Raw genomic sequence first — 16,143 nt, 5'->3', positions numbered from 1 at the left:
CTTTAAAGCAGGCAAAAATAAATACATATGAACTTATACCAGCTTTAAGGTGTTTCCAATAGTACATATAAAAATGTAATTTTAAGAAAAATCTTAGCCTTCCAAAGGTGAAGACTTGTCCATCCATTAACGGAATACCTGTATGATTGCTGCCTGCAGTAACTTGCGCGCTAGGCCACGGAAGTGTCCGTATCGGAGTCGGACATCCCCTAAGTTGGAGCAAAGCCACTGTAAGTGCATCTTTTATTATGTATACATTCATCTTCTATCAAAAAATATTGTCCATATATATTAGACATGATAGCAGTGAATGCAGCTGAAGTTGTACAATTAAATAAAAAATGTGTAAATGCTAAAGAACATTTGACAGTTAAATTGCGAGGAATAAAGAAACCATTAGAAACATTAGAACAGGCATTCCCTTTTTCCAGTTCCTACCTCCAAGTAAAACGCCATGCCGATGGCTCTCTTCTTATTGTTTGGACAGCACATATATTCCCGTGCCAATCGGGCAATCCTCTTGTACTGTTCTGCCGAAGAGGTGAACAAGGTCCTGAAACATAAGAGTAAGAGACAAAGGATTCACAAGCCTGAAGCTGGCAGGAAGAACCGCTCAGCGTTCCTGCACAACAACCACCACCACCAGGTTACAGTGGTGCCCCGCAAGACGAACGCCTCGCAAGACGAAAAACCCGCTAGACGAAAGGGTTTTCCGTTTTGGAGGCGCTTCGCAAAACGAATTTCCCTATGGGCTTCCTTCGCAAGACGAAAGCCCATAGGGAAATCTCCAGGACAGCGGGGAAGCGCGTCTTCCCCACTGTCCTCGGACCTCCTCCGAAGGCTGGCAGCGGGAGGAGGTCTCTCCGCCCCACCGCCAGCCTTCGGAAGGCTGCTCCGAAGGCTGGCGGCGGGAGGAGGTCTCTCCGCCCCACCGGTAGCCTTCGGAAGGCTGCTCCGAAGGCTGGCGGTGGGGCAGAGAGACCTTCGGATGGCTGTCCTGAAGACTTGCGGTGGGAGGAGGGTTTTCCTTCCCACCGCCAACATTCAGAATGCTGTTCTGAATGCTGACGGTGGGGAGGAAAAACCCTCCTCCCACCGCAAGCCCCGGGAACAGAGGAGAAGCACTGCGCGCCTTCCCCTCTGTTCCCGTACCTGTCCTGAAGGCTTGCGGTGGGGAGAAAAGCCCTTCTCCGCACCGCCAGCCTGGCAAGTGGTCTCCATAGGAACGCATTAATTGATTTCCAATGCATTCCTATGGGAAACCGTGCTTCGCAAGACGAAAAACTCGCAAGAAGAAAAAACTTGCGGAACAAATTAATTTCGTCTTGCGAGGCACCACTGTACTTGAACGCTGAGCAGAGCCTCCCGCCTGCATTCGCTCCATAAGACGCACACACATTTCACCTTACTTTTTAGGAGGGGGAAATTGCGTCTTATAGAGTGAACAATATGGTACATTTTCTGAAATAAATAAGAAGTTTATCCCCATTTCCCCAGAAAGCAGGCCTTGCTCTTCATGCCTCACCTGCCAGTCCTTTTCACCTTCTTACCTTGCCAGAAGACGAATGCCTTCGAAAAAGCTTTCTGGACTTGACAGCATATCCCAGCAGCCCAAAACCTCAAATTCGTCAAGGTATTCAACACGCCCAATCAGTTGTTTCAGGGCCTGCACAGCGGTCCTGAGTCAAGTGAAGGAATTAAGAATATTATATTTTAAAAATTTGTATACTGCCCTTCACCCATAGATCTCCGGGCAGTTCGCAACATAAAAATGCAAGTTAAAAAGCACAAAATACAGAATAAAAACAAGAACCAAAGCAAACCAATAACTCCTCTCCCTCCAACAAACACAGTTGAAAGGGCATAGGAGGTTAATCTGCCAATGGCCTGATTGAAGAGGACCATTTTTGCCTGGCATCTAAAGGCACCTGGCAAGCCTCCCTGGGGAGAGCAACCCACTAATGGGGAGCCACCACAGAAAAGGCCCCTTCTTGTGTGGAGGAGGCACGTGAAGAGGGGCTTCCGATGATGAGCGCAAGGTCTGGGTAGGTTCATCTGGGGAGTTTTAGGTCCTTGACATCTTGCAGTCCAACCCCAACCATCACCCCCTGCAGCCTCCCCCATGTTTCCAGCACAAGCGGCAACCTTTCGGCTGTGATGGAGACTTAAGGTTTCATGACACGTGAGTCCACCACACCCAAATCAGCCCATCGTGCGGGAGAGTCTCCAACATCCTCTCCCATCCTAGGGTCCTTCAGATGTTTTGGGCTACAACTCCCATCTTCAGTCCAGTTGTGCTGGCTGGGGCTGGTGGGAGTTGTGGTCCAAAGCGACTGAAGAGCACAGGGGTTGGGGAAGCCTGGGTCTCCTAGCTATCTAACCTAAGCAGAACCTCCTTGTCCAAATGAAGCCTATCTCTTGGGGGAGGGCTGAGCCATCACCGCTATGGGTCAGAGAGAGAAGGGAGGGGCCCCCCAAATGCATTAGCAGGTCCCTTACGTCAGCGGATCGATATGCGAAGAGGGCTCCGGGATTAGACTTGTCGCCCTCGAACCTCTTCTTCTCGCCTCATGGACAAAACAGATCCGAGTGCTAAGTGCAAACAGCAGGTGGTGGAACTTGCTCTTCAGGATACCTGCAGCCTCAGGCAACGACAGGATATGACACAGAGCGTTGGTAGCCTGGAGGGACAAGGACAGGAGAACGGCATTCAGCAGAGGTCATCGTCAGATCAAGATCTCAGACGCGACTCAGAGCCCCGGTCCATCTCACTCAGTGTTGTCTACACTGACTAGCAGTGGCTGTCCAGGGTTTCAGGCGAGGGACTCCCCGACATGGAGATGCTGGGGCCCTTCTGCATACAAAGCAGGTGCTCACAGGATGGACCACTTATTAAGATGCACCCCCCTCCCAGCAAGAAGCCCCCAGCCCCATCCAGCTCCCATTCAAAACAATCCAGGAGAGAGAAACTGAGTGGTTTTGTACCGCCATTGGCATTTGAGAAGTGCTGCGTCGCCTGGAAGTGACTTCCGCTTTGGGGTCTTCATCCTGCAGCCTTTTCAGGAGGGGTCTCAGCAGCTTGACGCTGGAATACGGATCGGTCACCAACGACTTCCAGATCGCTGCGGCACTTCTGCAATTTTTCAAAACAGAATTTTTCCTTTTTCCTTTTCTTAAAAAAAGTCAGGCCTTTGATATTTTCTTTATATTGCACATACATTAGCAAAGAAAGAAACCACAACTCGGAGCACAATTTTTTGCAAGTACGAAATTCAATATCATCAGAGCTGCCCAAGGTCCCAGCTCACAAAGGACCAACGCTGCTTCGTTGTTAAGTACAAAAGTCTTTATTGAAGTTCAGTTTCACTTCCAGAGCCGCAGCGTGCAGCTCTACGTCTCAACTGTCAGACCGCTGATGCTCCGTCTGAGTCTCCTCCCCCCTGACACCAATTTAAGATTCTAGCCTTACTCCACCTCTTCCTCAGTTCCTTCCGCCTCTGGTTCCGCCTGTCCGTTGGGGTCTCGCCCTTTCTAGCCTCTTCTGACGCTGAGTCCCCTGAGCCTTCCCCCTCCCTCCGGCGGGCTTTAGGAGCTGGCTCCCCATCCGGGTCTCCTGCTGTTCCCCGCGCCTGTACATTTGAACTTGGCGTGCGCGCCCAGCCGGTAACTTTTCTCCTGACCGTTTCACTGCTGCTGCTGTCACTGCTTCCCCCTCTGGGGGGGCTAGCTGCAACTGACCTCCCCTCCGTTGGAGGCGTGGTCAGCCCTGACTCACTCTCTCTCCCTGCTGGAGGAGACGCTGGCCCTGACACATGTGACTCTTCCCCCCCACTACGCTCTGGTGGGGAAACTGGTCCCGATCCCCCACTGCTGCTTTGGGGTTCCCCTCTGGCTCCTTGTTTCTGGTGCGTCCCCCCTGGGACCCCCCTTGCCCTGACCATCGGCGCCCCCTTCTGGGAATCTTCTGATTCGCTGGAGAAGCTCATGGAATCTCTCGGGCCACTGTCATACTCCCCTACGCTGCCCTCGGATTCTTCCCCTTCGCTCTCCATTTCCTCTCTCCCCAGTGCTCCTGCTCCTGAGTCCCTGACAAATATAAATAAATATAAATTAAGAAACCCCTTAAATCTACCCCTCCCCATTTTCACATCACAAAAACTTACTCATCACACTCCATCGAGCAGTCCAACAGGCTGTCTACGACCGGCTGCAGGCGCTTGGTGGCTAGGCTGACAATAGCCGAAAGCGTCTCTTCCTTAGTGCGGGTGTCGGGGATCTGGTGGAGATGGTTGTAAATCTCCTTCACAACCATAGGCAGCTGGAAGAAGATTAAAGAAGACGAGGGTGAGAAAGTGTGGTGAACCTGGAGGACTTCCGGTCAGCGCCGGCGATTAATGGCTGACTTTCCCCCGAGCTCCGGGGGAAGCCTGCTCCGCGGGTTCGGGTCCTGTCGCAACGGCGAAGCGGGGACCCTAAAAAATCACAGGCGCGGAAGCCTGTGAGCGAAGAGATCCGGCAGGCACCTTTTGCACCCCCCCAAAACCGCAAAGAAGCCTTTTTAAAGGCTTTGGAGCGGCAGCGGGAGAACGGCGCGGTGCTGAGGGTCACTGACAAAGCCTGCTGAGTGAAGCCGCATTGCCATGATCGGAGAGTGCTGATTTCTTCTCTGAAATTTGGACTTTAAAGCAACTACTCGTTAGTAGTAATAACGGGCTTAATTTGAAACAAAATTGGGAAGAAATTTGGTACTGCACGGGAAAGGTACAAAAAGGAAGTCTGCCTCCCCGTTGTGTAAATAACCTGAAGCAAAGAGACTGAAAGCTGTAACTTAAGAGGGAATATTTTTTTGGAACTAGTAATCCATCGTTTGGAAGAGTATTTCCCCCCAACGTTTGACAGGAGCGGAGGGGGGTGGAAATTGAACTTTTTATGCCTGTAAGAAAGGAACGCTTAAAAAGAACGTCCGCTGCTTTGATCTCTGGAGTCGGACTGCCTTGACAGGGAAACTGAATGGTGGACTGTCAATACATTGGGACTGTTTACAACAGTAACTTTATGTAAAGATACAGTGTCTTTGAACGGACTTATATATAAAATAGCATTGAAAATAAATTTGAAACTGTGGCTAATTGGAAAAAAGGGGGCTTTTAAGAGATATTGGTGTTACGAAAAAGGAGCAATGCTGCTGAGTTACTGCTGAGTTATAAAGTTACAAAGTGAAGCTGGAACTTTTCCCCCTAGTGGAGACTTTGTTGTTACAATAACAATCAAGCCACCAGAGTGAGAGCCAGTGGAAATTTCCTTCTCAAAACAAAGTACAAGAGTAAGACGTGACCTTGGCTCCGAATGAGAGTGTTATGGATAAAGAAAAGGGGAAGTCTGAAGAAAGAAGTTTAAGATCAGGCAGACAATACAAGACTGATTTTTCCCACCAGCGGAGAGCTTCAACATCCGGAGGCACGGGCACAGCTGCTGCCTCTCAAACTAAACCAAAAGTTATGTCAGCAGAAGACGCTTTAGCACAAGCACTTGGCAAGATTAATGTATCTTTGGAATATTTAACGAAGCAGGGAACAGAGACAAGTAAACAAGTTGTGGAAACTAATAAACAAATTCAGGAAACTAATAAACAAGTGGCTGAGATCTCAGCAAAAATTGATCTGAACACGAAAAGTATTGATGAATTGGGAAAGAAGGTAAATTCCAACACAGAGACTATTGTAAGACTTTTGGAGGACTCGGCCACAACTCGAAAGATTGCAGAGGAAGCAAAGGAAATAGCGGTTCTCACCCAAGAGAGGATACCACCGGTCATCAGGAAATTGGAGGATCATGATCTGACTTTGTCTATGATTGAACTGCAGAGAAAAGAGAGGAATTTAAGGATAAGATCGGTTCCGGAAAGTGAGAAAGATAACTTGGTGGACTTCCTGACAAAAGAATTTTTGGACTTTTGGCAACAGGGCCTGGAGAAGGAAGAATTTAAGATAGTGAGTGCATTTAGGCTTGGTACAAGACAAAGGAAGAATAAGGCAAGAGACTGCTTAATAACATTAAGGACAAAGGAAGAAAGGGGTAAAATTTTGAATCTGCACTATCAAAAAACCCTGGAGATTGAAAATTCTTACGTGGAGATCTTTAAGGATATTCCGAAGCACATTTTGGACGTAAGAACCTACTACAGAGATCTGGTCGTTTTATTGAAGAAAAACAAAATATTCTTCAGGTGGGAATTTCCACAAGGCCTATCTTTCAAATACAGAGGAAGGAAGATAAGAATAAGAACATTGAGTGATAAAGACAAATTCCTGAGAGACCACGAAGAGGATCTACAGAAGGAGGTGGATTCCGGGCAGGAACTGACATCATTGGGAAAAGGAACACTGGATATATCAGACATATCGAACTTGTCATTTGGTTTGAAACCATCGACAGAGGAAGAACAACTACTTGGAGCAACAGGAATAAGTAAATAGTCTCATCATGGCTCTGCAACTTCTAAGTTGGAATTGTAATGGCTTGAATATGCCTCGAAAGAGGAAAGCTGTTTTTCATATATTGAAGAAAGAACAACTGGATTTGATCTGTTTACAAGAAACACATGTGACGAGGTTACAAAGGAAAATATTGGTGAATAAAAGATTGGGTCAAGAATTTATTTCATCAGACAAAGTTAAAAAAAGAGGAGTTGTGATATATGCAAAGGAAAAATTACTACCGAAATTTGTTTTTAAAGATGAACAAGGAAGATTCCTGGCAATTGAAATTCAAATCCAAGGAGAGAAATTTTTAGCCGTAGGAATTTATGCACCGAACGAGGGGAAATCTGAATTCTTTAAGAAGTTGCATGAGATTTTGTTGGACTATATGGATTATAATCTTATTTTGATGGGAGACATGAATGGAGTAGTATCTACTAATATGGATAAAGCACAAAGACAGGTACTCACTAAGGATGGAAGATTACCAAAAACTTTTTTTGAAATGACTGACAATATGGACTTGATTGATATTTGGAGAACAAAGAATCCTCTTGAGAGAGAGGGAACCTTCTTTTCTGAAGCCAAAATGACATGGACCAGAATCGACCAAATCTGGGTTACTAGAGGAATGGCATCAAAGATAAAGAAAGTGGAAATCTGCCCAAAAACCTGCTCCGACCACAATGCAGTAAGAATGGAGATGAAGCAAATATCAACTGGATCCTTTAGATGGAGGATGAATGACACCTTATTTAGAGATGAAGAAGTGTACAAAAAGGCCCAAAAAACTTTGAGAGATTATTTTGAAATAAACATGAACACTAATGTGGAAAAAAGAGTAATCTGGGACGCAAGTAAAGCCGTTATGCGAGGATTTCTGATACAACAAAATGCAATAAAAAAGAGAAGCCAAAATGAGAAAAAAGACAAGATTTTGGAGAAGATAAAAGAAGGGGGAAAGAAACTAAGATCAAAACCAAAGTCCAAAGAGATTTTGAGAGAAATCAAATTGTATCAAACACAATATATGGAGCTGATGAATCAAGAAATAGAATGGAAAATTAAACAAATGAGACAAAAGACATTTGAATCAGCAGATAAATGCGGCAAACTATTGGCTTGGCAAATGAAGAAAAGACAAAAATTAAATACGGTTACAAATCTAGAAGTGGAAGGAAAGAATGTATATAAGCCAAATGAGATTAGAAACTGCTTCCAGAGATATTTTAAACAATTATATACACAAGGGCCGCAGAAAGAGACAGATATAGACAATTTTCTCAAGACTTATGGATTACAAAAAAATTCTTATGAAAGTAAAATAGGTTTGAACCAGAAAATAACTGAACAGGAAATAGAAGGTGCCATTCAAAATATGCAACTGGGCAAGTCTCCGGGACCGGATGGGCTTACTTCCAGATACTATAAAATGTTAAAGGAGTGGCTATTACAACCTATGAAGGAAGTTTGTAATGAAATTTTGGAGGGGAAAAGGGCACCAGAAACGTGGAAAGAAGCTTATATTACACTTATACCAAAGACTGAGACTGAAAAGAACCAACTTAAGAACTACCGCCCTATTTCGTTACTAAATGTGGATTACAAAATTTTTGCTGATATTCTGGCTAAGAGACTGAAAAAAGTTTTGATGGAGGAGATTCACAGGGACCAAGCGGGCTTTCTCCCGAGAAGGCATATGTCAGATAATGTAAGGAATATAATAGACATTTTGGAAAAGCTAGAAGTGAACATAAATACTAAAGCAGTTTTGATATTTGTGGATGCGGAGAAAGCCTTTGACAATATTTCTTGGAGTTTTATGAAGAAGAATCTTCAGGGGATGGGGGTAGGCCAAGGATTTGAAAATGGTATAGGTGCAATATACTCAGAGCAGAAAGCAAAGTTAATTGTAAACAATATGGTTACGGAAGAGTTTAAGATAGAAAAAGGGACACGTCAGGGGTGCCCAATCTCTCCATTACTTTTTATATCAGTCCTGGAAGTCTTGCTGAATATGATTAGAAAGGACCAGTTGGTTAAGGGAGTACAGGTCGGAGCTAAACAATACAAATTGAGAGCATTTGCAGATGATTTGGTACTTACGTTACAAGAGCCAGAATCTAGTACTAAAAGGGTTTTAGAACTAATTCAAGATTTTGGCCAGGTTGCAGGATTTAAATTGAATAAATCCAAAACTAAGGTATTGGAAAAAAACTTAACACCTATGGAAAGGGAGAAGTTTCAGAATGAGACAGGTTTAACTGTGGTTAAGAAAGTGAAATACTTGGGGAGCAATATGACAACTAAAAATGTGAATTTGTTTAAAGATAATTATGAAAAATGCTGGACAGAGGTAAAAAAAGATTTAGAAATTTGGTCAAAATTGAAGCTTTCCTTGTTGGGTCGAATTGCAGCTATAAAGATGAATGTATTGCCTAGAATGTTATTTTTGTTTCAAACATTGCAAATTGTTGACAAGATGGACTGTTTCAAGAAGTGGCAGAAAGATATTTCAAAATTTGTCTGGCAGGGCAAAAAGCCCAGGATAAAATTTAAGATATTAACTGATGCAAAAGAAAGGGGGGGATTTGCCCTGCCAGATTTTAAACTTTATTATGAATCAGTGGCTTTTTGCTGGTTGAAAGACTGGCTACTTCTTGAGAATACAGATATCTTGGATCTAGAAGGGTTCAATAATATTTTGGGGTGGCATGCATATTTGTGGTATGACAAGGTCAAAGCTCATAAAGCTTTTAAAAACCATATTGTCAGGAAAGCACTGTATAATGTCTGGATTAGGTATAAAGACCTGCTGGAGAACAAAACTCCCAGGTGGTTGTCCCCAATGGAGGCAAAGGCTGTGAAAAAACTTAATATGGAGTCTAAATGGCCGAAATATTGGGAAATTTTGGAGCAAGAAGGGGATGTAATGAAATTGCAGAGTTATGAGAAATTGAAAGATAAAGTGAGAGATTGGCTCCATTACTACCAAATAATGGAGGTCTTTAAGTCAGACAGGAAAATTGGCTTCCAGGTGGAAAAATCAAAACTGGAGACAGAACTATTAGAATCCAAAACTAAGAATTTGTCAAAAATGTATAACTTGCTGTTGGAATGGAATACACAGGATGAAATAGTTAAATCAGCTATGATCAAGTGGGCACAAGATATTGGTCATAACATTATGTTCGAGGACTGGGAACGGTTGTGGACCACCGGTATGAAATTTACGGCATGTAATGCCTTGAAAGAAAATATTATGAAAATGATTTATAGGTGGTACATGACTCCAGTTAAGCTCGCAAAAATTTACCACTTGTCTGATAATAAGTGTTGGAAATGTAAAGAGACTGAAGGTACATTCTTTCACCTTTGGTGGACTTGCCCAAGGATTAAGGCTTTCTGGGAAATGATTTATAATGAAATGAAAAAGGTATTTAAACATACCTTCTTGAAGAAACCAGAGGCCTTTCTCCTGGGTATGGTCGGCCAATTGGTGCCAAAGAAGGACAGAACTTTTTTTATGTATGCTACAACAGCAGCAAGAATACTCATCGCAAAGTATTGGAAGACACAAGATCTACCCACCTTGGAAGAATGGCAGATGAAAGTGATAGACTATATGGGACTGGCAGAAATGACCGGCAGAATCCGAGACCAGGGAAAAGAGACGGTGGAAGAAGATTGAAAGAAATTTAAGGACTATCTTAAGAAACATTGTAAAATTATTGAAGGCTAGAACGATGTTGATTTAGAAATTAAGGAGTTAAAAGCTCTAATGATTATGTGGTTAAGAAAAGAAAGGTTAAAAAGTACATAGAAATTAGGGAAAGGATTTGCTGAATTGACTTAATTAGAGAATGGAATACAGAAAGGGGAGGTATGAGGAGGTCGGGAAAGTAAGTTTTATGAATATAAGGGATGGAAACTATACCTGTTTTGTATGTGTGTTTTTTCTTTTTTGGATTGTATGTATTGTTATTGTTTTTGTTTTTACTGTTCTGTTTATTCTGTTTTATATAAATTCCTAAACTTTAATAAATATTATATATATATATAAAAAGAGAAAGTGTGCTGAACCTGTTTCTATTTGGCTTAATGTATGTAGGGTTTGGTGTCAGCGTTACTCGTGCCGGTTCTCTGCTGTTCACTTGTGTTCCTTTGGTGGTGAGAGAGGTTGGGGTTGGCCTAGGGTGTGGTTGTTTGTTTGTGATTGGCTGTGGTGATCTTTGTTTTCGTGTGTGAGTGTGGTGAGTGGGTGTTTTGGATCAGGTTAGCCATATTGATTTGTATGCTGTTGGTGGATTATTGTCATTGTCTTTTTGGGCTGTGTTTGTGATAAAGGGGAGCCATACCAGGATAAAGGCGTCTTCTTCTGTTTGTCCCCGTGTCAGTTTCAGTTTATTGGTTAATTTTTCTAGTAGGGCTGTTTCCCATACTATTTGGTACCATTGGTCCATGCTTACTCCTGACAGGTCTCTCCAGTGTCTGGTTATGGTGTTTCTGGCTGCTGAAAGTAGGTGGGTTATGAGTTCTTTGTGGTGTAAGTGGGCATTGTTGTCTTGGAAGATGTTTAGTAGGGCCAGTTCTGGGGTGATGTCTGTACTTGCTTAGTTATTTTACATATTTCTCGTATGGCTGTTGTCCAGAATAGTTGGATTTTGGGGCATTCCCACCACATGTGGAGGTATGTGCCTGTGGAGGTGCACCCTCTCCAGCATTTTGGTGAGGTTCCTGGGCGTATTAGCGCTAGTTTTCTTGGTCTTAGGTACCACCTGTAGGTGAGTTTCAGAGTGAGTTCTTTTCGTTGATATGGATTTAAAGGGGGGGGGGGTTAGACCACATTCTGATCCATTGAGTGGGGTTAATCTCATAGCCTATGTCATTCTCCGATTGTTTTTTGATTGCGTCTAGGGGGTTTGTGGGATTTTGGAGTAGTATTTTGTATATTGCGGATACCATCCTTTTACCGTTTCCCTTTGTTGTTAGGAGGAGGTTTTCAAAGGTTATCAGGGGCCTAGTTGCTGCTGATTTTACTGTTGGATTGTTTAAGAGGGCATGTAATTGGTGTTGTGTTAACCAGGGCATTTGGGTGTCTTCTAGTTTGTCTTGTATTTCTTGTGTTGACAAAGGTTTGTTATTTTTACAGAAGTCTATTAGGCGATATAAGCCTTTGGTTTGCCAGGTTTTTATCTGGAGGTTTTGTGCTGCATGGTGGAATAATGGGTAGTACGGCAGGGGGATTAGTGGGGATGGGGTTGGTATTTTCAATTATGTCCCTCTCTAGGTGCACCCATTGTTTTGTCTCATCTTCTAGTATATATGGGATTATATGGAGTATTTGGCTGGCAATGTAATATGCTTCTATGTTGGGGATTCCCCATCTTCCTTCTGAGGTGGGGAGGTGCAGGTATTTGGGGCTTATTTTTGGTTTTTTATGTGAGAAGATAAAAGAGTGTAGTTTTCTCTGCCATCTGTGGAGTTGTGTTGGGGGAATCCAGATTGGGAGGGTTTGGAATAGGTAGGTTAGTTTTGGGAGGGTGATCATTTTGATCATAGCAAAGTTTTATTAATTGACCTCAGTGTTGTACACATTGTGTTTCCTTTGCACTGAAATGAACAGGGTGGAATAATGTAATTAAAATACTACCAAAGCAGACAGCGAGATGAAAAACAGGGGGGTTGATTTTTGGAAGCTGAACTGCAGCAGGATGGAAACAGAGGCGCGAGCCACAGACACGGAAATTGAAGAAGAAGAAGAAGAAGAGTTTGGATTTGATATCCCGCTTTATCACTACCCGAAGGAGTCTCCAAGCGGCTAACATTCTCCTTTCCCTTCCTCCCCCACAACAAACACACTGTGAGGTGAGTGAGGCTGAGAGACTTCAGAGAAGTGTGACTGGCCCAAGGTCTCCCAGCAGCTGCATGTGGAGGAGCGGAGACGCGAACCCGGTTCCCCAGATTACGAGACTACCGCTCTTAACCACTACACCACACTGGCTCTTCTTACTTCCCACACAATGCCTTCTTACTTCCCAGAAACAAGCTAATTCTAAGTCTGAAGAGAATGTTTAATTTAGAGGAAACCTGCTCCCCCTGCCTCCGTTTTGAGCCTTACGTTTTCCATTTCCATCCCGCATTCCTCAAGGAAGGACCTCAGGAGCTTTCCTGCAGCCTGAGAGACGGCTCTGTCTTCCACTGTCAAGTTGTCAATCGCCTTCAACACGACTTCGTTGATCTGGCTGGGCTTGAGGTGCTCCCCAAAAGCCTGGCACAAAGAAGAAAGAAGAGGGAGTTTTCTTCTGCTCCACACTCTGACCACGTTTCAGTAGTCCAAGGGTGCCTTCACAAACCAAGTGAAAGACATCTCCACTCTGCCTTGAGAGGGTTGAACTAAGTGACCCCCGCGTCCCTTCCAACTCTACAATTCGGTGATTCTATTTATGTGTTTATTTAAATAGCTGAAAGATTTCACAACAAACAAAACTAAAAGTCAGGTGACACCTTGCTATTTTCGATCCACATCTTAAATTGGTTATGACATTGGAACATGAAGAGGTTCAATCTAAAATCAGACTAGAAAATTTAAAAAAAATTCTCGCAGGAACAGAGAGGGTGAATAATAGTGGCTATCCGTTATATAACCAGTGCCAAACAGACTGGGTGGGAACCTGCTGGCGTTGTGTTTAGTTCTTAATATACAACAAAAACACCCACCACAAGGTTGGCATAGTTCATTGGCTTGGCAGTGCCTTGTGAAAGATGTATTGAATGAGTCAACTTTTCCTATTCTTTTTCCGCCCTGAGGAGCCCAAGGTGGCAATGCATGGTTCTCTCTCCTCCCCGTTTTAGTCTCATGAGGTAGGTTAGACTGAGAGACTGTGACTGACTCGTGAGTTTCAGGGCTGAGTGGGGATCTGAACCCTAGGTCTCCCAGCACCTGGTAGAATTTCAATAAGTAGAATTCTGCATGCAGTTTAGGCTACCGGGCACTTGTCTTTGAGCAATTTATTCTAATACAATGCATTTCTGAATGTTATTTACACTAATAGCTCACACATGGATTTTTTTACACACTGTTTGGCATTGCGAAATTCAAGGACATGTGAATTTCAAAGGCGGGTTGTGTTTCAGTTCTCCTATTGTTTCTGAAAGCCTCGATTTGATAGCTTTGGCTTCCAGTGTGAACTGCTCTGAATCTCTCCCTCATCCCTAGAAGGCGTGGGCTGCCTGAGGGCAGGCTGAAGTTGGTGGGGCAGGGCCCCATTGGCCCGAGTGAGCAAATCTTTGCTAACTGGGAGTGGCTGCGGTCTTAGCAATAAAGAGTACAAAAAGCCACCCCTACCTTGGCCACTTTTGCGATGTGGTAGTGGAAGAGGGAGGGCCCAGGGATGAAGAAGTCTTCTCGGACCCATCTGACCATGTTGCCTTTCTTATTTTTATTCCTCCTCTTCTCCAGTTCCTTACCTAAGCAGGGTCGGGTTTTGGAATATGCATGCAAAAGAACCCAGCATTAGTGCTCCCTGCTCAAAACCTCCAGTTTTCCCACTGGGACCAACAAAAACAATTATCGATTTCACCTCAAAAATTATAATTCAGAACTGGGAAAAAGGTTCAGAAGGGGGCAACCAAAAGGACTGGGGTGCTTGTGGAGCTGGTTGCAGCATTTGGGGGGGGGTTCCGTTTAGAAAAATGGCGAGGAAGAGGAGACACAATGTATGGCATGGAGAAAGTGGAGAGAGAAAGCTTTCTCTCTCACCGTCAGAACATGAGAACAACTGGACCTCCAATGAAACTGAAGTTTCAGGATGGTCCTTCTTCTTGCAGTGCACAGCTAAACTCTGGAACTCCCTGCCACAGGAGGCACTGATGGCCATGGACCAAGATGGCTTTCAAAGAAGATGAGGCAAATTCATGGAAGAGAAGGCTACCCATGGCTATTAGCCAGTATGGCTATGCTCTGCCTCCATGGTCAGAGGCAGCAAAGTACAGGAGTAGAAAGAGCTTGAATTCTGCTTGCTGGATTCCCACAGGCATCTGGTCAACCCCTGTGGGAACAGGATGCTGGGCTGGGCTGGGCCACTGGTCAGGTCCAGAAGGCTTTTCTGATCTTCTTCAGCAGTGAATCCCTCCCCCAAGACTGCCCTCTCGTCTCTGGCCAACAGGGTGTTGGCGTTAGGCCAGTGCTGGCACGAATTCTGGCCCTCCTGAACTCCCTGATCAACACCAGCAGCAGCCAGCATGGGCAACACTCAGGGATGATGGGAGTTGGAGCAGCCTCTGGAGGGCTACAGATCTCCCACCCTGCGGCTTACAAGAAACAAGCCATTTCCCAGCATCGCCCTCACCCATTTTGGCTATCATGATGTAATGGAGATGGTACAAGGCCTCCGCTGACTGCAGGCCAATCTCCTTCACGTTGTCTGCGAGGTGAAGGGACAAGAGCGCCACCAGCTGTCCAAGAAGGGGGAAATCCTGGGATACCTAGGAGGTGGAAAGAGAGAGATGCACAGTCAGCCCTCGTCCCACAGAGCCCAGCAAGAGAAAACCGTCTGGCATGCTTTCAGTCGGCAAAGGTGACAGAGGGGCGCAGGGCAAGAGAGCTGTGCTTAGGTGGCCCACCCTAGGCTTGCCCCAGGGCTTTTTCCCCAGCCAGAACTCACTGGAACTCAGTTCTGGCTGTTGAATGGTTGAATGTTGAATGGTTGAATGTTGAATGGCTGTGTCAGCATTTGGGTGTAGTATATAAGGAGCAGCACCTAGCTCTCCCATTACCCTGGGGGATGAGTTGGTGGTTGGGTCTGGTTTGTTGATGATGTATTTAGTGTATAAGGAGTTTTTGTTTTTGTTATTAAAACCTTGTTTAAGTTATTTTTGAGTCCCTTTTTAATGCATGGTCTCCCCAGCAAGCTCTCTGCAGTGCTACTATACTGCAAATAGCTAACATCTTTGGTTATGGGCCCAGCTGCTGAGTGGATGACTGCATATTTTTGGACTCTGAGAAAGGTTTGAAAACTCCTTCTCCTGTTAGTGTAGTTTCTGTGGGTCTGGAAGAGTTCCAGAATGGTTGACCGGGTTCCAGAAGCCAAGAAGGCTCTGGTATTCCCACAGCTAACAGATGAGAACTATAGTTTATGGTCTTTTCGGGTGGAGGCGCTTTTGACCTCTAGAGAAGTATGGACCTATGTAACTGATGACCCTCCTGACCCTCAAAACAAAAAAAAAAAAATTTCCTTCCAGTAGCACCTTAAAGACCAACTAAGTTAGTTCTTGGTATGAGCTTTTGTGTGCATGCACACTTCTTCAGATACACATCTGAAGAAGTGTGCATGCACACGAAAGCTCATACCAAGAACTAACTTAGTTGGTCTTTAAGGTGCTACTGGAAGGAAAAAAATTTTTTGTTTGTTTTGACTATGGCAGACCAACACGGCTACCTATCTGTAACCTCCTGACCCTGTAACTAATGCTTGGTCAAAAGGAGATGCGAAAGCCAGGGCAATAATTAATTTGGCAGTCAGCGACCAGCAAGTAGTCTATATAAGAAATAAGAAAACTGCCAAAGAAATGTGGGACAGTCTTGCAGCAGTGCATATTAGAAAAGAGTCAGCGTCCGCATTGACGTTTTTCAAGCAGCTGTACCAGACCAAGTTGCAGCCTG

At 44.4% G+C, this 16,143-nt stretch overlaps 1 protein-coding gene across 1 annotated transcript in view; it reads right to left on the bottom strand.

Annotated features, from left to right (window-relative positions):
• Positions 1 to 2,495: 2,495 nt before the first annotated feature.
• Positions 2,496 to 16,143, bottom strand: part of LOC310748677 (maestro heat-like repeat family member 5) — a gene marked incomplete at its 3' end in the record, with an annotated part of 65,983 nt that continues 52,335 nt past the window's right edge. The window contains exons 13-18 of the mRNA XM_083584523.1: positions 14,831 to 14,966; positions 13,828 to 13,949; positions 12,601 to 12,750; positions 4,164 to 4,318; positions 2,986 to 3,133; positions 2,496 to 2,681 (exon numbers count right to left, since the gene is read on the bottom strand). Of these exons, the coding sequence (XP_083440649.1) occupies positions 2,496 to 2,681; positions 2,986 to 3,133; positions 4,164 to 4,318; positions 12,601 to 12,750; positions 13,828 to 13,949; positions 14,831 to 14,966 (897 nt within the window). The remainder of the gene's footprint in view (positions 2,682 to 2,985; positions 3,134 to 4,163; positions 4,319 to 12,600; positions 12,751 to 13,827; positions 13,950 to 14,830; positions 14,967 to 16,143) is intronic.

This window comes from Podarcis filfolensis (assembly GCF_964270895.1).
Source record: "Podarcis filfolensis genome assembly, chromosome: 13".
Lineage (NCBI taxonomy): Eukaryota > Metazoa > Chordata > Lepidosauria > Squamata > Lacertidae > Podarcis > Podarcis filfolensis.
This window is presented reverse-complemented; position numbering and strand designations above follow the sequence as displayed.